The sequence below is a fragment of the Phyllostomus hastatus genome, unplaced genomic scaffold, assembly GCF_019186645.2.
Source record: "Phyllostomus hastatus isolate PE091 unplaced genomic scaffold, TTU_PhHast_1.1 phas_scaffold_585, whole genome shotgun sequence".
Taxonomy (NCBI): domain Eukaryota; kingdom Metazoa; phylum Chordata; class Mammalia; order Chiroptera; family Phyllostomidae; genus Phyllostomus; species Phyllostomus hastatus.
The window spans coordinates 4,231,545-4,256,552 of NW_025334037.1; the positions used below are offsets into that span (position 1 = coordinate 4,231,545).

General features: G+C 44.7%; 1 protein-coding gene across 11 annotated transcripts in view; it reads left to right on the plus strand.

The window, feature by feature from the left end:
• TEAD1 (TEA domain transcription factor 1) overlaps positions 1-16,902 on the plus strand; it is a 247,793-nt gene extending 230,891 nt beyond the window's left edge. For all 11 annotated transcript variants that reach the window (XM_045825358.1, XM_045825359.1, XM_045825360.1 and 8 more), the window contains 2 exons: positions 3,753-3,905; positions 9,322-16,902. In XM_045825358.1, coding sequence (XP_045681314.1) covers positions 3,753-3,905; positions 9,322-9,435 — 267 coding nt within the window. In that variant the 3' untranslated portion in view covers positions 9,436-16,902. The remainder of the gene's footprint in view (positions 1-3,752; positions 3,906-9,321) is intronic.
• The last annotated feature ends 8,106 nt before the right edge of the window (positions 16,903-25,008 follow it).

Below are 25,008 nucleotides of genomic sequence, written 5' to 3' on the forward strand. Positions count from 1 at the left end.
ATCATAAGCATTAAGGATAATTAAAGCTATGGGAATGTAGGTCTAGCTGCAGAGAGGGAATAGCAAGAGCGTAGAAATAAGGAGTCAATTTGGGGAGCAGCTGCCAGCCCTGCAGTGAGTGGAAAGGAAACCTCCTGTTTCCTTTCCCACAGGAAGCAGAGGGCAAGGAGGGAGGAGGGGACCCGGCCCTGTGCAGTGTCTGGGAAGCTTGGGGAAGGGTAGAGGAGAAGGTCACTACGTAATGAAACAAACCGGGAGACTGCAACCAGCTGACCTCCACCTCCTTGGAGAAGGAGGAAGCAACGTTACCTGTCCATGGTTGGGGACGTGGAAGGTTGGTGCTATGCACCGCTCCCCAATAGCCAAGTTGTCCAGGCTTATCTGTAGGTAGACTCCTTGCCTGGACAGGTGCACATGAGGAAAGGTGAACCACACAAGTTAGTTTCCCAGATTTTAAATGATCCTTCCTTGCATCCTCAGATGTTAGTTCAGGCAGCAGTGAAAGTTGCTTTTGACTGATGAAATCCCAGGAATTTTCACAGAGAAGGTAGGAGTGCGGTGGGTGGAGTTTTATGGTTAAGACTTTAATCCATTTAGAATGTATTTCTGCATTTTGTGTGTCAGGGGACTGTTTACATTTTCTCCCAAATAGGCACGTCTGTCAAAACCACTTATTAAATGATTCATCCTTTTCCAACTCAGTGAATCTGTGCCCTTGAAGTTACCACATAAATCGGGAGCTGTTCCTGGCATCTCTCTGTTCTCTCCACCCTCTATCACCACGTGTCCCATTGCCCTGTCTGTTTAATTAGAGCAGCTTTATGGTGTGTTCTGGTGTCTGTTGAGGAAATCAGTCCCACTGATCTTTTTCATGTATGTTCTAGCTTAGTAACTAGCATTCATTCTTCCAGATAATGATATTTTAAAAATGTAGAGAGAAACAAAATCTTATTTGAGCAATCTAATTCTAATTGCATTTGATTTAGATAATTATTTTGGGATCAATTGATATATTATTGATATTAAATCTTCCCAGTCAAGAACCTATTTGCATCTCAATCTCATTTTATAGTTTTTATGTATAGACTTACCCCTTTCTGGCTAAATGTATTTGTAACTATTACACAATTTGTTAATAGAATTTTCCATTCCTAGATTTTAATTACTAGAAGGGAGAAAAGCCCTTGTTTTTTGTATATCTATGTTCTTTCAAAACATCTTTCCATACTTCTTTTATTTAACTCTGGTCATTTTCCCCTAGATTCGTGGGTTTTCTCTGTATATAATCTCATCAGTGGCTTTAGTTTATCTCCTCTTTGCCAATGTTTATGCTGGTTTTAAAAAAATTATTATTTTCTGCCCTGGCTGGTGTGGCTTGGTTGACTGAGCACAGGCTGCTGACCAAAGCATCGCTGGTTCAATTCCCAGTCAGGGCACATTCCTGCTTTGCAGGCCAGGTCCCCAGTGTGGGGCTCCTGGGAGGCAACCACACATTGATGTTTCTCTCCCTTTCTTTCTCCCTCTCTAAAAATAAATAAAACCTTTAAAAAATAAAAAAATCATTTTGTGTAATAAAATCTTAACTTATTTAAAAAGCATAATAATAATAAATAATAAAAATTATTATTTTCTCACCTTTTGGTTTGTTGAAACCTCCAATATGGTTGTAAAAAGAAATAGTGCTGTATGAGTAATAGCATCCTTGTATAGTTCCTGATGCTAATAGATGTGGTTTTGGTGTTTTGCCATGTAGGATTATATTTATTCTTGATTTTTATAAATGGTCTTTATTTTACATTTAAGTGCTTTTTATAATTATTTTACTTAGGGTTTTTATGAGTAATAGCTGTAATATGTTATCAGATTCCTTTTCAGCAAATCTTAACTGTATGATTTTTCTCTGATTTTTCTCATTTGTTGACATCACAAGTTAGTCCACGCCCTGCACATGCACCACCACAGCTTTCTGAAGAAAGCCCTACTTTGGTCACACGGATGTGTTCTATTGGCTGTTTTGCACAGCATTTCTGCACCTCATAAGTCAGCAGCAATTTCACCTAGTGTGCTGTGAGAGACACACTGATGTGCTGCAAGAGTCTTTAAAACATGGGGTACCTGGCTGCTTCCTCGGGGGCACTGACCTCTTTTCCCTTAGATTGTCAAATTTAAAAAAGGCAACAGCCAACATAGCAATAGCTGTACAGTGTGAATGAATCAAAATTATACCTGGTTTGGTCTTTTGTCAGATTGACAAAAAGTTTACTATGTTTTTTTGGTGTGCTGCAGAATTTTAGTAATTCGTTTATGTGTGCCATGAGATGAAAAAGGTTGAAAATTGCTGTCATAAGTGATACTGGTCTATGCTTTTTATAATAATCTATCAAATTTCAGTACTGAATGTATATCATTTTCATAAAAATCATCAGGACACCTACCCATTTCTGTGCTCTGGCATAGTTTGAATAACATCGAAAATAACTATTCTTTCAAGATTACCTAAAATCTGGCTGTAAAACCATGTGGTCTTTGTACCCTTTTCAGCAGTAGATCTCTGAACAACTTTCTAGTCATTTCCACAATCACTGACTAATTGAATTTTTCACCTTAAAAGGGTTCAGTATTAGAAAATTGTATTTTGCTAGGAGAGCGTCCTGTTCTCTCGGTTTTCCTTGCTTTTTTCCTTATAGTCATGTGAAGTAACCCCTTGTAAATCTTCTAATCTGTACTGTAATTTTGGTTCTGTCCCTTTTCTTTTTTCTCCTTCTTAGGTTTGTAAAGGGTTTATTTATTTTATTTTGTCTTTTAAGGAACCAGCTTTTATATTTATTCCATGTGCATTTTAAATTTCTATGACATTGATTTGAGCTTTTATCTTTATTAATTTCCTATTCTTGGTTTCTTTGGATTTTTTTGTGGTTTTGGTTTATTTTGTGGGGTTTTAATTATTTTTAAGATGTGTACTTAGTTCTGTAATTCCATCTTTAATGATGAAGACATGAAGCTGCTTCATTAAGTTTCCTGCAAGTACAGCTTCACTGGGTCCCCTGAGTTTTGATGTATTTTCCTTTTCATTACTCTTCGGATAGTTTGTAATTTCCTTTTTAATTCCTTTTTGATCCAAGGTTATCCAGGAGTGTGTTTCTTATTTCTGAGTGCTTCAGTGGGATCTTCAAACTGCATATATACAAGTATTTTCTTTCTTTCTTTTTTTAATTAAAGACATAAATAATTAACAGTCAAGGGGCTCATGGTGAGTGTGAAGTAGTTTTTCCTAAAGTAGAGAAATTAGCTGAATTGGTTGTCGGCCTGTGAAGCCATATCACAGTAAAGAAGGACCTTCTTCGGAGTCTTTGAAGAATTGTAAATGGCGGGTCCTACTCTTACAGCTCTCCAGGTAGAGAATCAGAGTAGGTGGTTATGTTTTTTTTCCTGACCTTTGCTGAAAAGGATTTATACAACTCTTTTTAAAGCTATCATCTTTCCAATTTTTTTTTAATGAAACTGATGCACTCCTTACTGCGCTGAGGCACCTTCCAATTTTTTGTTAATTTCCAGAAAAAATAATGAATTCTGAGTATAGTATTAAGTTTGGATAAAGGATTTTTTTAAAAATTAAGTGAACTGTGTAAATAGTACAGTATATAGCAGACATTGCATTTTGAAAGAGTAAAATACTTTTACAGGCAGTAATATCTTTTTTCATGCTTTGAAGTCAAAACAGTAAAAATGTTCCAATCCTTTTTCCCTCACAGACGGAGTATGCAAGGTTTGAGAATGGCCGATTTGTATACCGAATAAACCGTTCCCCGATGTGTGAATATATGATCAACTTCATCCACAAGCTCAAACACTTACCAGAGAAATATATGATGAATAGTGTTTTGGAAAACTTCACAATTTTATTGGTAACTGTTTTGTCCCTTTCTTGTTTCAGGAGACTTAGCCCCCAGGCTGGTGAGGAAAGACAGGAAGGGGTGGGGACTGGGAGGCAACTGCACAGGTTGCTGGGGAGGGTCCTGGGGGATCAGTCAGCCACTGAATTCGCACATCCACAGGGCACACCTGGCCTTGGCTTGGGCGCGAGAAGGGGTCTCATCTGGCTGTGGTTTCTAAACCTGACAGAACTGGAATTCAGAAGGATAATAAAAAGCGGTGGTCCTGGGTTCTCAATTCAGGCTACACATTAGAAAGAACCGGAGAAAGACCTTGGTATCCAGATATCCTGATACCAAACAGCAACCTATATCAATTGACTCAGGGTCTCTGAGGATAGGATCCAGGCATGTGGGTCTTTTTTTTTAAGTTCCCTAGGTAATTCAAGCACTAGCCAAGTTTGAGTCATAGCAGAAACATATTATGTCAAACATAAATGAGGCAAAAACTGAGTGAGTAGGTTTGTATTTCAAACATACATTGATTCACTTTGTGAAGGATTTACAAGGCTTTATAAGAAGTACTGCACATTAAAGCAGCAAAATATGAACTCTCAGTGCCAGAAGAAATATAAATTAAAATAGAATATCATGACCAGGAAGGGTTGGAAATACTCTCCAGAGGCTGAAGATCAAAACTTACTGGGCAGCTGAAGGGGAAGGAAAAAGTGATGGTGCTGTGTCCACAGTGGGAAAGCTTTCTGGTTCCCCTGGGCCGTGCTGTGGGATGAGGGGAGATCCCCTTCAATATTTAATTTTAAAACGAACTTCTCATGGAGGCTTCATCTGGGGACTTGAGAAGATTATTAAGAATAGTAGTTGTCCTCAAAATATACCTATAGAATATGTATACAGTAATGGTTTCATAAGGATCATTTTAAAAATAAATGGCATTTCTTAATTAAATTGCAGGGAAAATGCCAAAACAAAACTTGGTGGAAAGAATTTTGCTAAAAGGGGCAGCAAGACAACACTGTGGTCAAATAGCCCTCTGAAAGGCCTGTAAGAACTAAAATATGTGAAGTAGGAACTCTTCACCTGGAGATTTTGGATTCACCCAGGCCCTGACTGCTCACTTCCATGGCATAAACTTGCCCTCCACAGGCAGTTTTAAGCTGCCAGTGGTTGTCCCACTCATGAAATTCCTTACTATGTAATAATAACTTGCAAGAACCAATAGGAGCCCGTTCCCCCACACCATTCAATGTAAAAAAAAAATGACTAAATAAAAATTTAAAAATTTAAATTTTTCTGCATATCAGATCCATCCAGGAAGCTTTTGAAAATTCTGAGTCCTAGGCCCTACCTCAGACAAATGAAATCAGAATCCCCAGGTAGTTCTGCACACAGGGGTTGGCATCCCTTCTCTGGGGGACTGGAAAATGAGCTGATTTTCATTAATTTCAGGGAGAGAGCTTCAGTGGATTCTGAAGTATGTTCAGGTCCCCCTGAAATTGAGGAACTAGTAGTGTGGGGAAAAGTTTGGAAAACACGTTCTTTAGTAACTAGTTTTCATTAGTACCCTTTCTCTAATGGTCTTGGGTGAATATTGAGCAATTCAAGGTTTGCGGTGCTGGCAGGTCCTTTCCCTGTTGTATTTAAGAACAGATCACCGTTGTGCTCAGATGAGCAGGCGGTGAGTGTGGCATCCTGGCATGGACATTAGGTAGCCCTAGGAAGTAACCACAACTCTTTGAGTGGATGGCCATGTCACCTCTCTTGGGAGGAATCTTAGCTATTTCTTGAAAACCAGTTCTGTGTCTGGTTCAGCATTTTAAGGAATATGCCCTCAGTCCCTAGAACCCTACCTCATAGAACATGGCCGCGGAAAATAGGCCTGGAAAAAATTTAAAGCATCTATTACCCATAAAACCCACGTAACTGTGTTAGTAATGCTCCCTTGGAACATGTGACTTAACGCAGCCTAGATGTCTGGAGAACACAACATATTAAATTAATTTCAAAATGTATTCTTAAGCAACTAAATGAATTCCTTTGATATGAAGAAGTAGTAGCTATCAATACACACCTGCTAGAAATAGCATTTTAGCTTTAGAAGGCTAAACTTAAGCCAGCACTCCTGGGTTGCGAGAACAGACTCATCTGATTGATGAGAGGAGCCAGGAGTACATTTCTGCGTTTCCTCAGGGGTGGGGGTGGGCACATGGCAGGGGTGGCAGCTGCTGGGCACAGCTGCAGATGTCTTACTAGGTACCTTGGGTGCAAAACCTGTGTCAGCAAGACCATTTCCAGACCCACCTGCCTGGCAGGCTGCACTCTCCAGTCCCATCAGGGTTCTTCAGGAATCAAGGAGAGCCTTAGAGGCAGGGCCCTCGTGACAGCACCCAGATAGGCAGAGGAAGACGGCAACCGAACCACAGGCCACGTCTTCCTATCTCTTTTGGAGGCCTTGGGGTTGTGTTCAGACTTGCTAGAAACAAGTTGCTAGAAACATTGTTTTTTCTTTCCTCCTTTCAAATCTCAATCATGAAGCCTAAGTAAGATGTATTCTTTCACAGAAAATTTGCAAGAAGTCAGGATAGATGTTCCAGGCACACATTAAACCTTCTGTAAATGTTATAATATGAAATTCTCACTGCCGATCTCTGAGGTCATTTTTATTCCCATGTTATGAATAGGGAATGTCAGGTCTACCCTAATGCGTTAGGTCACAGAGCCAATGAGGGCATAAATTAAGACTTGAGTTGATGGAAAAGATACTTTGCAGGATATTTCATGATCATAGAACCAGAAGACCTGGGTTTACGACCTTGGATAAGCCATTTAAAATGTCGATACCTCAGTTTCCTCCTCCATTTACAAACAGAACACTCAAGTCTGTACTCTCCACCTCAGAGTTATTGAGAATGGTTCAATTCATTCAGCTAAACTGGTGGCCAGAATACAGTGCAAATAAAACACATACCTGTCTCGTAGTGAACCTTGGCCTGGCAGGGGAATGAGGCAGGTAAACATATGATTGCAATACAAGTCCATAGTGGCTGTGGTATACTCACGAGACAGGCACCATGGCAGCACAGGTACCTGAGCAGATACCTGTAGTTGGGGTGAGATGCAGGAGTCTCAGGGATGTTAAAAGATGATGTTTAAGTTTCCTTGATGGATAAACAGAAATTTTTTCAGATTTACCAAGAAAAGTGCCATTTCTTGGGTGCCTAATTAAGTGTCAGGTTCTAGGATTTGGTGAGCAAGACAGATGGTGCAGCTGTCCTGGAGTCTGGTGAGGGAGGCTGGCGTTCCTCGAGTAAGCACAGAATGAATGGAAACTAAATAGTGGCTGATGGCTGCAGAGGGCGGTACTTGGTACCAATGGAGCATATGTATTGGGGGGTGGGGGGCGGGGGTTTGACCTAATTCGGAGGTCAGGGAAGGCTTCCCTAAGGAAGGAACAGTTGAAAGATACCTACCTGCCAGGTGAACAGAGGGTAGGGAGGAGTATGGCAGGTGGGCAGGCAAGCAGGCGGAGGCAAGTGAACTGAAAATAGGGTCGTGTGGCTGGCGTGGAGGGAAGGAGGAAGGAGGGCAAGGAGCAGTGAGCTGACTGGGAGGAATGGCCAGGCTGGGCAGGGTCTCCTCAGCACTATAGGATGAGAACAGGTTTTCTCTTCATTCCAAAGTCCAAAAGTTTGAAAGAGGTCATCAGGGCTTTTCAACAGGAGTGTGCTCTTGTCAGATGTGTATTTCTTGCAAGGGTTCTGTGGATGCTGTGCACAGGTGGGTCTGGTGCTGAGTGATCCTAGTGGGGGAGTCCAGGTGAGGCTTGTGGTGCGTTGGCAGTGGAAGAGGGGATGGATTCGAGAACGATTCAGGAGTAAGAGCAGCAGGATTTGGCACTTGTTTGAGTATGGTGATGAGGGGGAGAGCTTGAAAAAACTACATGCTTGGAGTATTTGATCTCTGAGGGAAGCAGCAGGAAATAAAACTAGAATAGCACATGGATACCCATATTGAAAAAAAAAATCTCTCTTGTATATCCTTAAACAAATTAACCCCCAGCTTCCTGCCCTGCCAGTACCTGCTCATAGAAGCAGTTAGGTCATAGGAGACAGTGTGTGTGAAGCATTTAATACTGAGTAGGTGCATACTAAACAGTCGGTATGTGTTAGCTATTATAATGTAAATTTTCATTCATCCACTAAATATTTATTAAATGAGTGTTGTGTGCCAAACACTGAGCTAGTGACTGGAAAACATGGTCCCTGTTCTTCAGGAACTTACTACAGTCCATGGATGAGATGGGCATTAAAAATAAGTAATGCCAATGTACTTACAAATAATGCAAACACACTTACTTAGTCTAGGCTGCTGTGCTGGGAAAATGGCAAGCACTATAAGACTTTAGTCAAGGACCATGAACTTGGATGCCTTCAGGGTAAGGGAAACTAAGTGAGTGAAGCAGCCTGACTGATACCTGGGGAGAATGACACCCATGAAAAACTGGACTAGGCTTTCAAATTCAAAATATTTGAAAACACTGAGCTGGCCTAATGAAACACGCATGCAGCAGAGTCCTGGAAGCATTTTGAGTAGGGAAGTTGGGTTAGAGTTACTTTCAGAAAGTTCCTCTGAGAGCAGCAGCGGGGACGCAGACAGAGCAAGGAGAGGAAGGAGGCAGGTCGCGTGGGGAGGGGCTGCCTTGACCTGGGCTACCTGCCCAAAGTGTGAAGGAAGGTGGAGCCTGCGCCTGAGGTGGAGAAAGACAGATCTGAGCTACTCTGCTCAAGAGGGGAAACAAATATTTCAAAATACGTTCTGAAAAGTGAAACCTGAGTAGACTAAAAGAACAATCATTTGACGTGATTGTAGTGCTGTTCCTCACTTGGCATAGGTTTCACCGGTCCAGGCGCTGCTGGCTCAGAGTGCTGAGGAAGGCACTCAGGAAGCAGGTGTCTGTCATGGGCTGTTGTGAAGAAAATTGAGTAAAAGTTTAGGAGTGAGATAGGAGACGATTACCAGGGTAAATGACTGCCTCGTGGGACAAAATTGTATGCAATTGTCTCTGTTATAAAGAAATCAGCTTTCCCTCCCCCACCAAAAAAAAAAAAAAAAAACCCATGCTAATTCTCCTGGTCTCTCCTGGGACTCAAGTTATGGGCGAGGCCCTTTAGGCAAGGTCTTTCTTACCTCCGGTAACTCAGACAGGCTTCAAGCCCCGCCTGTAATATCCTGAATCCATAATATCCTGAAGGCGTGCTAGCACTGATGGACGGGGCTGAGTAAGGGGAGGACAGATTTCCAGTAATCCACTTATTCCACTTTAGGCTCTTCCCCTCCAGGTAAATCAGAGTCATCAAGGCAGAGACGGACTATGTTCTCATCCACGTGGTGTTTCATTTTCATATATGTGTATATGTACTTTTTTTAACAGGTGGTAACAAACAGGGATACACAAGAAACTCTCCTCTGCATGGCCTGCGTATTTGAAGTTTCAAATAGTGAACATGGAGCACAACATCATATTTACAGGCTTGTAAAGGACTGAACGTGGTTATTTATATAGAGAGATACCTGTATATACACACACACACACACCTGTGCGCACACACACACTCTCCATTATCAAACGACTGACTGTAACCCTCACCGCGCAGGGGTGGTGCCCCGGCCCTGAGGCCACCCGACTTTTCTAAACCCTGTTTGAGTGAAGTCATTTTTTCATGTGTTCATACTATCGTCATAGCTGTGAAGTTCTGGTACAGTTGTAAAAAGAGAAACCGTTGCTCTATGTTCCTCAGACCCGCAGCCCGCCGTTCCCCGGGGAAGGTGCGCCCGGAGAACCCACGTCTCTGTCTGCAGAGGCCTGTTCCTAATTGTGGTAGAAAATACTCAGACAGAGCATTCGCCATGGGACATTTACAGCCTTTATACAAATGTATTTAGTTCTTTTTTTTCCAACATAAAATTCTTGTTTTAAGATACAAGTAAAATTAATCTTTAAATATAAATGTAAATTAGTACACAAAACTAAGAATCTTTAGACTTATCTTTGTAACTAATTAGGGTGGAAGTTATGAAAGAATGTAATTCACTAAATTATTTTTTAAATGAAACTTTTCTTTCTTTTTGAAACCAAATGTTAAAATATAGCCTTAAGAAATCCTTGGTAGAAATATCCTAATGAGACAAATTTGTACTTTTTTCACAAGGTTAAAACTAATCTCCTAATCCATTAAACTCTTGAACAGGTATTACAAAGGAAGAAAACTTCACCCCTTATCCTTAACATATATAGTATATTTAAAAATATAAAAGTGTATTGTACTAATGTGATAATTGATTATTTAATGAAAAAGAAAGGATGGCTTTTTTTTTGCAATAAGTAGATAAATACTGAAAATCTAAACTTACAATGTTTATAGTCTTATGTGTGCAGTTATATTTTATATGGACAACCAAATTTTTTTATTAAGATGAGTAAATATTTGAACCACTGAAATTTAATAACAGACAATTGAAATTGGCATGAATGCTGCACTGTGAGCTGCAAAGTACAGAAAGTCCTGTGGCTGGGAGAAAATTTCATCAACCGGACAAGTGAAAGGCTCATCAGTCTTAGCACCTCTGCTCCCCAGAAACCGGCCAGCATCCTCACCAGCCTGCAGATAAATTGTTTATTTCTGATGATCCAGTATGCATATTAACCTGCTATAACTATACGTGTGTGTGTGTGTGTGTGTGTTTAAACATACACACACAGTTGCTTAACACGTATTTATGGCACACCTAGTTAGTGTCACTAAGTTTGCTAGGTGCTGATATCTGTGTATATTTCAGTCTGTTTCTGTAGATCTAGATATATTCTCTAAGGACATCCACTTTCTTGTCACCTCTCAGTAAGTCACAGTACTTGTTGGACTGAGGTTTAAGAGGCCCAGCTCTCTATCTCTGACCTTTCAAACAGGCTTACTTGGGAGGTTCCCTTCCCAGGAGAGATTCAGCCTTCCAACCCAAATATTCCAAAGTGTGGGCCAGGCAGACCTGGTTTCACGTAGCCACGTAACAGGTCCTAGGGCTCTGCCATAGAGCTTCATTGGGAAATACCCTCAAGGACACGTGCCCAACTTCCCGGAAGAAAGCGGCATTTTTATCATTGTTGGGCACGTGTTAACCCAATAGAATGTGAAACAAGTCATATAAGATGTGACATATCAGGACTTTCCCATCAAGTCAGAAAATAAAATCCTCTTTCAGTCACATCCAGGTAACTTAGACACCCCCTCTCCTGTCTCTGCCTGCTGCGGCCCAGCCTGCACGCTGGTTCGCATCTGGAGGTCCTGAGCCCGAAGGGGTGATGGGCTCGCGGCAAGCAGAACACCGGACCAAGCCTGACCCCTTCCAAACTCATACCCCTGGTCTCTGGGAAGGCCAGAGGAGAAGGTGCAAAATTTCCCCCTTTTGGAGTGGATATTCCTTATGGAAATCAGAAGGAAGGTGCCCATTTCCCTCCATCAAGAGACTACCTTTTGTTCCCTGAGTCCAAGTGGGCCCTCAAAGGGTTGCCCCAGTTGCCTGCTCTTCCATCTGGTCTTCAGCCCAAGCACTTAAGCTTCTTCTGTTGGTCACCCGTCTTGGGGATGTTGCTTTTGCTCCTGTCTCTTGCATCTTTCCTCAAGGGACCCTCCACTCTTTCAGGAGCAGGACCCTAGAACTGGAGGCATGCAAATGATGTATGTGGCTCAAAGCCAGGCCATCCCAGAACTTCAGGGGGAGAGGTGTCTGGGTCACTCTCCCACCCAGGAACGGGACTCTACTGTGCTGCCAGGAGAGCCCTTGGGATGTACTTGTCACAGCACAAATAGACTGAGACCCAAGAAGACCTGCTGGAGAGTGAGGGTAGTTCTGTGGGCGACAGAGAAGGGCGTGCACTGGTCTGCTGACTCCCAGAGTCGGGCTGGGCCCTGATGCCTCACCGCCAGTGTCTTCTCTGGACCCTTCTGTAGTTGAGTGTGGGGGGTTTATCTGAACTATTCTGAGGATAGCTTTATGCTCTTAAATCTTTTTGCTTACATCTTTTGCTCTAAGATCTTTTTAAAGTTACTTCTTGTCTTATTCTTCTCGAATTTTCTCCAAAACAGGTATTTCCCCATCTTGTCCACTGGTCCAATCACCCAACTCTGGGCCCTCTCTACATCTCTCCGGGTTAGACCCGGGTGGCATTTGTTTAACATCTACTCCATGTATGCCTGTGGTCTTTCACCCTTTATGGCAGAGTCTTTCCCCTTTGTAAAGCTTTAGACACCGTAAAGAAGATTTTCCAAAGCTCTGTCCTCACTGCTCACCCAGGTGCTGTATCTCCTGGTGACTGGCCACTACCAGGTGTGATTCAGGGACATCACGTGCTTTCACAGGAGAATCGGGAGGCCAATTTTTCACTCCCTACACAGGGAGTAGCTGAAAAACTCGGTTCTGGTCTGTTGGCATTCTTTCCCACCTTAGCAAGGTAGACCTATGATAAAATCAGGACTTCTTCCAGAACATGTCCTAGAATAACAGTGCCCAAACTGCCTGAGACCCGTGTCTGCCTCGACACTGTTGACATTTTATACCAGCAAATTCTTTGTTGTGGGGACTGCCCTGTGCATTCGTTACAGGAGGTTCGTCAGCATCCCTGGCCTCTGCTCACCGGACACCAGTGGTACTCTCCCCTCAGCTGTCACACCCCCAAACGTCTTCAGACGTTACCAGATGTCCCTGAGGCACAAAATCTCCCCCAGCGGAGGACCACTGCCCTAAGTCACACAGCTCACAAATGCCTCGTTTGAGAGTTTCTTTTTCTTTCCATTTCACCCCAAGATAGTATCTCTGCTTGTGTCAATCATCAAGTGACATCACACAGGTGATGTGTCCACGTTTCTTCCCATTTCAGAACTTCTCCACGATCGAATCTCTCTTGCCACCGTTATCTTTTCACTCGTGCCAGGGGAAGCTGGGAACCGCTGGTCACCACTGTCCCTGTGATCGGCTCCCTCCTAGTTAACAAGCATTTCTATTCTGACCTTCAATCCTTAGTTTACTGGGTACAGCTTATTTTCATTATTCCTCATAAGCTCATGGGTCTCATTATCAAACCTTTAATCGTTTCAGTAAATTTCCTCTGGTCTTCTTCTACTTTTCTGCCTTTCCCTCAGTGCTGTTTATATTTATGGAAACCTCTGGAACATCTTTTCATCTTTAGGGATAGAGGAGAGAGGGATGAGTCCCAGAAGAGGGCTGATAGGATCTTTTCTTTATCGAGCTAAAAGAGAGCACAATCTCCTCTCCTTCACTGTGGAAGTGATAAAGCTGAGGCTTGGAGGGGAGAGGACTGGCCGGAAGCCACCCAGCTTGGTTAGTGACAGAATAAGGGTGAGGTTCGAGCACTCCTGCCACTTAACCCTCGGCCCCTCTGGTGGAGGTGGTTCCTCTCTGGTGCCCGTGCCGACCAGCCCTGCATATGCGTGGGCAGCGTCCGCTCAGAGGAGAGGGAGATGGAGAACTGGCGAGCCTTGTCTGACCGGAACTGTAGGAGGCATCTGCAAGCAGGTATGAAAACTGATGAGCCTTTTCGCTTCCTCTGAGGACAGTTCACCTGCCACAGGCTCTGAATCAAAGTTCTAATAGCCAGGTATCCCAGAAGCCAAGTCCCACACTCAGACCAGTCAAAAAACAGGCCCTGTTCCAAACACTTGGTGTTACAGTTCTCCAAGTGACTTTAAAACCTAAATCTCTAGGTTTCAATACTGCAGAGGCTTTAGCAGTCTGTTTTTCTTTGTGTATAGCAGTAAATTATTTAAATCATGAGACTACAGTCAGTTTCACGAACCAGGTACATGTGATTTGTATGATTTTGTCTATGCTCTGGTACACTACACTTGTCCTCACAAGGCTAGATCCAGTTTTGTTTGTTGGTGTTCGCACCTGTGACGTGAAGGGGCTACGTCTGCATGGCTCATTTCTTTCTGTCGCTGTCGCTGTGGCAGAGCCCTGCACATGTCATTTCTGAAAAGCCTTAAATCTTCGAGATGTCGCATGTAGGGTGTGCAGTGCACAAGGCTGCCTCGGAACTGTGAGCCCTTTTGTAAGCTGGAAGCATTTCTCTTACTACTGTTACTTTTCTAGGAAGTTTTAAATTTAGAGCTGCCAAAGCGTCCCAGTAAGCAGTGCCTTAGTGATACCTTAGTCGTGCCGCCAGCCTTCTCTGACACCTGTTCTCAGTACCCATGTACCGATTGGCCCCAGATTTAACACAGAAAAAGCAAAAATTGTTTGCATTTTGTTTAGGAAGCCCGTTTTTTCTCCAGTTCTACAAGAAGCTGACTGCTTGGTCCAAAAATCTGAAACCAAACATAAGTCAGCTCTTTGACCAGACTCTCAAATGCATATACCAAACGAAAGGTTTTGCATCTTCATAGTTGACTATGAAAAGCAAGTTGTACTTTCAATGTTGCCTTTTAAATTCACGACCAAATACTTAGCTATTTGTGACTCTTCTGCACTCTAGCATGAAAGTGCCTTTGGTTTGATTTTCCAGCTTAGAAAAGTGCTGCCATAATAACGATAATTTGTAGAGAGACCAAAAATATTTTGAGATCACCGTAATGCCTTTGGTTCACCGGGATGAGTCACCAACCACAGGCCTCTGCGCACGAGCGCACCAGGTGGACCCCACCTGCGGTGAGTCCCCACCACCGCTCGCCAGGAGCACACTGCAGCCGGAGCTCCCCCAGGAACTGTTGTGTTTGTGTGTGCCGGCCACCCAGCGCGTCGTTTCCGTTTGTCACCTGGCCCCGCACCCCCGCAAACAGCAGACTCTTGGCCGATGGGCAGATCGGCCCTCCTCCTGACGTCCGAGCTCCATCTCTGCGGAGGCTTTCTTTCCCCGTCAGATGACCGTGCGCACGTACCTGGTTCATGCAGTGACACCGCGTTGGAAGTTGGAAGCCTTGAGCTGAGATGACAGTGCAGAACAAAAATGAGTTAGGGTCATGACAATTGAAGTGTTCTTAGGGCGGAGTGTGGACTCTGAGTGTCTCAGATGACTGTGCTGTGAGAAACTTCCAAAGAGCACCATTCACGATTCGGCTTTTTCCAAGAATGTTCCAGCCTTCAAGGGGGCAGTTCTGTCAAGTCCTTGTTGGCTTTTATCAAAACCTTGTGTAAATTGGGAAAGCAGATAGAGGTAAGGAAAAGCAATGAGGAGGACAAGAAGGCAAAAAACACCAGCCAAACAAGCCAAGGAAAAAAGATTTTTCTTTACCCGTATAGACTTAAAAATGACATCAGACACCTTTGAAAGTTTAGCCTCTGAACTCTTAACACATATGTTCCCATCTGTCTCTACCTGGTGTCTTTACAAATACCCTCTCTGGGCTCTGAAATTTCAGGAGTGCTTTCTATCAACACCAAGTTGTGAGTATTTATAGGAATTTCTACAAGAAAAAAAAGCAAATGAAAAGGAAATTACTCCACACAAGCTGTAGTTAACTGCTTGGATTCAGCCCCTCCCAGTCTGTGCACTTTACCACAACTTGGAAGAAATGCATCCAGTGCGTGTTTCCGCTGCCCTTGTCAGCTGTTGCTGGGCTTTGTTTGCAACAGTTTCCTTTCAGAGACTCGTTGCTTAGACTGTTAAGAATGAAGGTTTTGTGTTTAAAATTTATTGCATCGCAAAAGGTAGTTTCACCGAAGTCATGCACCATTCAATAAGATGAAATATTTGTATTTATTGTCCTGCTTCTTAAGCTGTAACCTGTTTTATTCTCTGAATTTGCATTCGGTCAGTCACATGCCACGCCACGTTTTGGTGTTTGGGACGGCACTGATGTTCCCCCCTTGCTCATCCGTCAAAGGGGTCAGATTCCAGCAGATTCCACCTGTCAGGGTGACTCTCTCTTGTCTGGCTTCCATCATGAGATCATTTCTCCTTCCCCCTTTCTTTAAGAGAAGCTGACAGAATCTAGGTGTAAATCAATTGGAAACCAGTCTCTGATTTTCTTTGATTTTTCCTCATCAGTCATTTTCTGTGATTAGTTTCACTGTGTAAATTAGATATTAACTGCACTTCTTTAAAAAAAAATCTCCCTGTTACCTCCTTGATTCACTTCTGTAGGCCTTTTTTCAATAGGCTCATGACTGCAGATAAAGAAAAAGTAAAAACAAAAACAGTACGTGCCTGAAAAACAACAAAAAAATTTTTTTTGTAATATTGAAAAGAAAACCTGAATAGCCTTTAATTCTTTAATATGCTTAAATGTTATGTAAATCGGTTTTTGCCACGTGTGTTTGTTCACATTCTAAATGACTTAATGGGATTCTCACAGTCTGTGTCTTCATGTCACTTGTATAAAATGGGCTTGTGACGTACGTGCTCCATCCACTCGGTGGTTCCTTTGATATTGTACTGCTGCTGGGAGTGGGCTGTGGAACCCGCCTTCAGTCATAAGGTTCCGGGTGGGTAGACTGGAGAGATTGGGGGGCGGGGGGCAAATTCTCACACACGTTTTCTTAACCTGTTTGCAGAAACTCAAGGCATTTGGTTAACCCTCTTGGCAGTACAGTATTCTCGTATTTGTTAACGTCTGTGTTTAGGTACTGGTACCTTTTTGTTTAAAAATGTTCTAAGTGTTGGCTTTAAAGTGAATTTATCTTTAGTATGATAGTTATATGAAAATTATAGGGTTTGTGTGCAGAGAATTTTTTTATAAAGTGCTTTGTAAAAAAAATGTATTCTAGCTTTTGCGGTACATATGTGTGATAACTTTAATATCCATGACAGTTAAGTGCAATTATTTCATCACTCTAAAAATGCTATTTTTGTGTCAGTTCCTGCAGGTGTTTTCATGTCTTTGCAAAGTGACACATTTTGATGCCTTCTTGATAAAGTGGTAGACATTTTGTAGCTTTCTAGAAACTTTGTATTCATACGGTATCAATGAAAAATAAAGAAAATGAAAGTGTGGGTCACCTTTTTTATCTCGCAAAAGTGTATGTTGTTGAAAATGAAATATGCTGTCTGCGCTGGGGGGGCTTCTATGAAGGACAGGGTAGAGGAGGCCAGAGCCACAATTCTTTCGACAGTGTCCACCAAGCTCAGCAGTTGGAACGTTAGGTGTTACTGGAGCCGGGTCTCTCAAGAGCATCCACAAGTCAGTCTGTCTGCCTGCCCATCTCTCTCTCTTTCTCCCTTCAGTGCTTCATTGAAATCGACAGGTTTTGCAGAACAGCTAATTTGTGGATCCCAGGCCACCCTGAGAAGCCACGCCCCATGTTCATGGTACCACAGTAGGGCCTTGGAGGACCAAAAGGCACACCAACTCAGCCCCTGAGCATTTGTGATTGTTAGCCCCACCTGCTGGGCACACGCCAGGACCCGGGAGTAGCGCAGACAATAGGGGACCGAGGCAAATACACCATGGCTCTGGCCTGCGTGGCACTTACATTCTCAGCAGCAGGGGTGCATGTTGCGCTGTAACCTCTTCCCCTGTCCTCAGCATCGCTGTGGGATTTGTGATTCAGGTGTGCAGCACACATGTCTAACAAAACCCTGGATTCACTGGGTTTTCACAGCATGCTGGGCACTGGGCCAAGTGTATTGGTGTGGAGTACGTATGGTGTTCCCTTTGATTCCCAGAATAGTCCCAGTGGCAGTGACATTATTGCCCCCACACTGAGCTCTGAAAGGATAGATCATCCAGAGTCATGACAGGTGAGCGGGGGAGCCTTAAATAGTCACCCTGACTGTTCAGCCTGGACTCCTGGCCCCTGTGCTTTGGCTCATGTCAATCTCTGAATGCAACTCACAGCTGGGGAGAAATTTATGAAAGGGGACAACTTTCATAAACAGTGATGACCTTGGGCTTTTGACAGCGGAAACAAATGCTCCCTGGGATCCATCGGTTTGCACTAGACCTTGGGTCTTGCTTCTCCCTGTTTCTTTGAAATGTCAAGGGGACGCCTGCCTCACATCCCAAGAGGCACTGGTGGGAGTGGGCACAGAGAAGTAACATTCCAGCTCCTTCGAAGAGTTGCATTTCCAAGGAGCCACTGTTTGAGAGGCATGCCATTGCCAGTGAGCTGCTTGGGGCAGAGGGGAGAGGGCTGTGAAGCGTTTTGCTGAGTCCTTATTCTATGGAAGGCACCTTCATACTCAGTAGTCACTATCTCCCTTAACCCACACCTGCTGAATAAGGAAATCATTGCCAAAGAACCCTGCCTTCTTGTGACGTGCCAGATGTAGGGCAGTACCCCCACCCTGGAAAAAAGAAAAAAGAAATCCACATGGCCAATAAACATATGAAAAGATACTCAGCTCCATTACTAATCAGGGAAAGGTAAGTTTAAAATCACTGACATTTGCCCAGCAGATTTAAAGATTTTAAATCTCAGGATACCAAGTGTGGGTAAAGATGTGGGGCCAAGGAGCTTTTGCGCATGCTGTAAACCGGTACAGCCGCTTGCACGAGAACATTATGGCCCCATTTGTCCAGTCCGGCAACAGTAGGGTTAAAAAATAAATGGACTCATTTACATAGTCGACCCTAATATGAGTACAAAAAACACTTGAAGTATGTACCAATATCTCACAGTCTTGAGAAGGAGCCTGTGATTTTTTTCACTTTTTTCTCCAACTTTATTGAAGTGTAGTTTATATAAATTAAAATTCACTCATTTTAACGCATCATTTGTTAAGATTGAGCGATTGTGTGTGGATAGTTGTATGCCACCACAGTCGCAATGCAGAACATACTCATCACCCCCAAAGTTGCCCATACCCCTTCGCAGTTCATCCCCGCCTCTCAACTGCATGCAAGCTCAGATCTGCTTTCTGTGCTTGTGATATTTTGCCTTTTCTAGAATTTTACTTAGCATAACATCTTTTCATGTGAGTATAGGTCCCGTTCTGATTCTCTGCCTGTTGGGGAATTTTAGGTTGTATATAGTATTAATGTTCATTGCAGAGGTTGTCAATTTTGATGTTTTTCTTGAACAAGTTATTTCATTTTTAGCAGGCATTTTCCTTGATTAAACTACACACTCTGTGTCTGGTGGGGGCTCCAATCTCAGGGCCTCTGCTCTTCAGTTGAGGTGTGGGGGCATCTCTTCTGTGTGGTGTGGTCTAGCGATCAGCCTGAGGGGTGAGCAGATAGAATTTGCGGATCCCTTCTCTGGCTCTCTCCCTTCCAGGACTCCCTCTCCTCCCTTTGCAGCTGTAGTTGCTCTGCACTCAGTGTTCTATTTCCATGGACCAAACTACAGCTTTTCCCCCAGCACGACCACCGGCTCGCACAGCACGGCCCGCACCTGGCCCCTGGCTGAAAGCAGCAGAAATGGGGGCTCCCTTTCTATAACTTCCCACCAAAATCTACCTGCTTCTGTCCACCTCCTGCCATCCCTCCATTTTTGTTATGTCTACCCAGTAAAATCTCACTCAGTCATTACTGCAAATAGAAGTCTGACTATGTTTTAGGGGCAAATATTAAGATGCTCATTTGTTTGTTTTTTTGAGGTTTTAAATTCTTCTATGGGCTTCCCAATTCTGCTGTGAAATCAGTATGACATCTAGTGGCTTGACAAAGGTAGCACTGGTTTTAATGAGTTACATCTGGAATGGGGGCTTCCTACCTGTGGAGGTGGGGTGGAAGTCATTGGTTACAATGCTTTAATATTTCATAGTTCCCACTTATTGGAAAACAGTAACAACTGATGTACATTAATAGGCAACAAAGAAAGGGGGGGAAGGGAAGAAAAAGGGGCAGAAGCATGGAGTGAAGAGGAGGCGGCAGGGTGGAGGGCAAGTGAGGAGAAAAGGGAAGGCAGGAGAGGATGATGTGGGCAAAGGACATTCCAGGAATGGGGAGCGAGACAAAGGGCTCAGAATTGGGAAGTGACCTGACAGGACAAGAAAAAGGGAACAGCAGGAAATATGGTTCATACAGTGGTCTGGCCTGTGAAGGACCTTTCACGTCACAGGGCAGGATTTGGCTTTCAGCCAGTAGGCAGTTGGCCATCTGAGGTTTTTACCCAACCAGGGCCTGCTCTGGTTCTGAGCGGGTCCCTGCCTACCCCCCCACTACTTGGTTTCCTCCTCCTCCGAAATGCAGGGGAATGGACCCCTGTTGTCTGTCTGCTCCAGACGCCTGTGTCTGCTGCTGGAGTCAGCTGAGTGTGGCCAGTGGAGGGTACTGGGAGGGGGCTGAGGGCGGGGCGTAGGGAGGAGCCAGAGCACAGCTCTCCATCTCTTTCCATTTCAGGAAGAGCAGCAGCTCTGTCTCCTCCCTGGCTCCAGCTCTTCTGGGAGGGACCCACACGGGTTCCAGCTTCTACCAGTGATCTGGAACACCACCTCACCCCTCCGCTCCTGAAAGTGGGGGCAACTTCCTCTTCCTGTTCACCTTGGGCTTTAGCTTCTCAGCACCTTCACCACCTGCGAAACCAATTCCCTGCATCAAATGCCCTTCGTAGTAAACACTTGAGTGCTATTCTCCCAGTTAGCGCCTGACTAATACACATTCTCTTTACTGCTCTGGGTTCCACAGAAAGGGATCCCCCCCCCCCCCCCCCCCGCCAAATACTCCTCGCACCTTGCTCTGTCCCTTCCTTCTCCCCGTGGGAGTGCACTGAGTTCCCAGTGAGCTGGTGACAGCAGTCCGTCCACATTGTCCTTGGGGCTGATCTCTCCTTGTGGACTTTGAAAGTGAATTTTATAATGCTCTTTAGTTATACATAGGTTCTGTCTTTCAGTACCGCCTCTTCTGTAAAAGAAGTGATATTTGAGTCTCTAACTCCTAAGTTTGAATTGGTTCCCAAGGCTAGGACAAGGTATGCTTTTTTTTGTCTTTAATTTTTTAATGTTTTTGCTCCCACCTCCATTCTTGGAATGTGTTCTACTAATTTCAGCTCCTTGGGGAATTATTGAGACTACATCATAGGTCCAGAAGTCTAGTGTCAGGAGCAGGCAGTGATGAGAAAAGGCCAGCTTCCTGGGCATGGCGCCACACCCGCAGCTGCACAGAATCCCGCCCTATATAGTACCCATCGCTTGGTCTTAATGTTACTGTTGTCACTGTCTTGAAACTCTAAATAAATTTTCTAGCAAGGTACTCTGTATTTTTCACTGGACCCTTCAGATTATGTAGCCGGTCCTGGTATTAACGCCCCTCCCGGGGTGCACCTTTCGAAATGGTTGGGCAGTCCTGAGCACCCAAGCTCCTCGGTATTTTAAGGCCGGCAGCGAGGCCAAACGCGCCCGGGGAGTTCTCCAGGTGGACGGCAGAGGGCAGCAAACTGCCATTCAAGGGCTCCTCGGGAGGACTACGGGTTTCCAGACTGCTCTAAACGTTTATGTTGAGGGAAGGTGGGTGATAGGCAGCGGTGCTGTTGGGCGTCTGCTTCTTTTAATCTTTGAAAAACGAAACTCTGCGCTCCTGAGCCCCGTCTCAGGTGAGACTCGCCGCGCAGCACTCGCCGCTCCTGTGTAGTCTGTCTGTCCGTGTGGAATTAGAGCAGTGCCTTTCAACCAGGACAGCAGCAGGGACCTGAGGGGCTGCGTGCCATTCTGCTCCTGCTAAGAGCCAGACCTGTTCAAAGGGCCTTCCGGGGGGATCCGGCAAGCGGCCTTCCAAGGGTCACCTCTCATCCTCAGAGCGCCCAGCAAGGTCTGCAGTACTATCCGGTGGGAGCTGGGCTCAAAAATGTACTTTGATGTGACTGGTCACCAGCTGTGAAGTGAGAAAATGGCACTTTGAACCCTGATCTATGTAGGTCCAACAAAGCACATTCTTTTCATAAGTTCATTCCACCTCTACAAAAGAAAAGAAAAAGGAAAATACCATTTTTTTTCGTTGTTCTGTCAGGTGGAAACAAGTCCCCTACAACTATCCCCACCCTCTTCCAGGCCCAGGGCAATGAGAAAACTGACATTTACCCAAGGGCTCTGACCTGAGTTGCATCTCATCAAACAAACAAACAAACAAACAAACAAGGACTTTTTAGAACATTATTTTATTTTTACCACAATCCAACAGCCCACCCTGCTCTCCCTTGGAGCCTAGTATTGTAAGGAGAAACTCAGCCTGGAGTCAAACCTAGTGAAAACAGTCTTTGGTAAGCTCTCCTACATGCCCATTTTATAAGAGCTTTATACAAATGGATTGAATTTAGAAGCTACCCAGGGGACTTTTATAACCTCCAAGGAGAGGACCCCAATGGCACTGGTGTCACAGTGAGACAGAGCTGAAATTTTTCAGAGTCGAAGGAGATGCTGTAGTGTGGAGGTTGCAAACTCAGATGCAGGCTGGGACCGGCAACCGTCACAGACAAGAGAATCAGCTGTGAAAGGGGGGGCACGTCTCACCCACAGACATTCACCATTCAAACAACCAGCCCCCAGCTCCCTCACTCTGAGCGGTGAGCTCCTGCAGCCTGTGTCTCGCTTGCTGGGGAGCTCAGGGCGGCAACAGTACAACAAAGAGCAGGAGCACTACGCAGGGGCTGAGCGAAGGGCTCTACAGTCACCCAGCCTGGATTCGATCCCTGATCCTACCACTGACGCGCTGCGGTTCTTGAGGAAATTTACTCCATTTCTCTGAGTCTCAGTTTCTTGATCTGGCAAATAGTGCCGAGAACGTTTCCCATCAGAGTGTTGTGAGAAGCGAATAGGATGATTAGATGCCAAGCATTGGCCAGACTCACCGATGGAAACTCAGGTTACTCCCCTCCTCCGCACTCAAGCTGGTATCCAAAATCAGGTACTCTGCTCGGACCCAAGAGGCTGCTTCATTTAATGTTGAAATACCTGCTTCTGTGTCATGCTTTCTGTAAGCCCTCTCAGGTGTTTTCAGAAGAAAGGTATATATTTTAAATTAATAAACAACAAAAATTAGGAAATGTCCCTCTTTTTTGTCCCTATTGCTCTTTCTTTAGCCCTTTGGGCGAGCAGAGAACAGGTCTGGCCCGACCCTTTGGCAGAAAGAAGACCTTGCTCCAACGCCCCACCCCCCATCCCTCCCTGTGAAGCTGCATAGGGATTTTCTTGAGTTTCCCAGAGGTAACGCCAGGGAAGTGAGTCCCTTTGCAACTCCAAAAGCAACCTCTACGAATGTGGGAAGGGGCACCTTCTAGCTTCCCACATGGTGGGAGCTCCCAAGGGTGGGACCCCACATAGCAAGCCTGCCAAGGACAAAGCCGGACCTTCCCATGCTGAGCTGGGCATCGGCCAAGAGGCCTTTTAGCAAAGGATTACAGGTCCAGTTTGGATCAGCTGACTCCCTGCGGGACAGGAGGCAGGTGTGGCTGGGTAAAGGTCAAGGGCATGGCAGGGGCTCCTCAAAGAGGGAAACCCCCCTCCATTTGAACACAATTTCTCTCTTCAGGACAACCTTTTCACCTCTTTCATCTCGCCACCTAACAAAGGAAAGAGAATCAAGGAGGCAGTACTTTTGGATGTCCCAAACTCTGCATCCAGACTCCAGACTCCAGCACAGCACTGGGACCAGCATCATGCTGGGGGCAGGGGTGGGGGGCATACTTTGATGGGAGCTCGCATTTCTCCAACAGCTCTGACAGGCGGACAGCCCAGGTCACCCACAACACGTGGAGTTTGCTGTCTGGATCTTCTTGGGATACTAGGTAAGCTGCACATACTTAAAAGATTTCAAAGGTGCATTGTATGTTGTTGTATGATTAAACTGGAAAGAACTATATTTTGTGGCTGTGGATACAGCTGTTGTGAAGGAGGAAACCAGATTGATCAAAGCAGTTACCACATTGAAATTTCTTTCTCCCAATGTGTTTGCTTTTATTGTATTTTTTTCCATTACCACTTATCCCACTTCTACAACCCCCACCCCGCCATTGCCACATTGAAACTTTAGAAGCCGCCTCCAATCTTTCTTGGAATGAGGCTCAGTCTGAAAATCAATAGATAAGTGCATGTGTAATTGAAATATTATCACAAAAATGTAGATCGGTGTCCAGATCAGGATCTAAGACAAGAACTTTGAAAGGGGATTATGCAGAGAAAGCCAAGTTGTAGGATCCTAATGAGCTCAGGCATTATTTCTAGATTTGGAGGTGAGATATGTAAAGTACTGGGTTGGGTCTTGCATGCATTTACTCTCAAGGTATAATCTTTGAGTGCCTGTCTGTGGGTGGCCTGCAGCCGGCTGCTGCAGAACCTGATGAGGTCAAATGCATGATGAGGAGAGGGGACATGAAGGGGCTGAATTTCCCCCAGGAGAGCCTCCTGGCCTCACCACTAGAAAAGGAGAACTTGAGAACTTGACCCTTGACTCCTCTCTTCCTGCTCTTTCTCCTTCAGCCTCTTACTCCCCCTCCTCCCATCCTTCACGGTGAAGCTCTGAGGGGGCTGAGTGGTGTGCTACGGCCCTGTGCCTGCCCAGCTTTCTACCGAAGGCTCAGGACTGAGCCTTTCCACCTCAGATGCAAACTCAAGTCCTTTTCTTCTGCCACTTGGCCTGGCTCGGCACATGCCCTCACACCCCTAACTTAATCAGCATCTCTTCTTTCAATGAATATATCCTGAATTCCTAAACCATGAGTACTCTTTTCAATGTGGACTTGTCCACAGAAGGGCCAAACTGGAGAATGATTGGTGGTTGACCAACACATTGAGGCACCTTTCCTGCCCCGCTGTGCAGTCTTAGCATCCTCAATGCCCTCGTTGCCCAATTGTAGGAGTCAGATACCTCTTAGTACCACTCTGGAACCTGCGTGTTTTCCTAAACACAAGAGAACTGGTATTTATTGAGCACCTACTATATGGACCAGACTGCAGACCCCCTGGAGGGGATTGTTGTCCCCATAGTGTAGGATGTCTCCCAGTGTAGGGCTTCATGTCATGTTCTCATAGTAGAGGACTTCAGGAAATATTTGTTAAAAGAAAAAAGCCATAATTATACTAGAGCAGGATGAGAAGGGTGCTGTCCCCCAGTGGACAGCTCCCCTCCTGGCTGCTGTGGAGGTGGCAGTTGTGGTGAGAAGGAGTAGGCCCTGCTGGGTCGCCTGGGAGAATGTGGCATGTCAGGCTGGACCATCAACCTTTCTGTAATGCACGTCC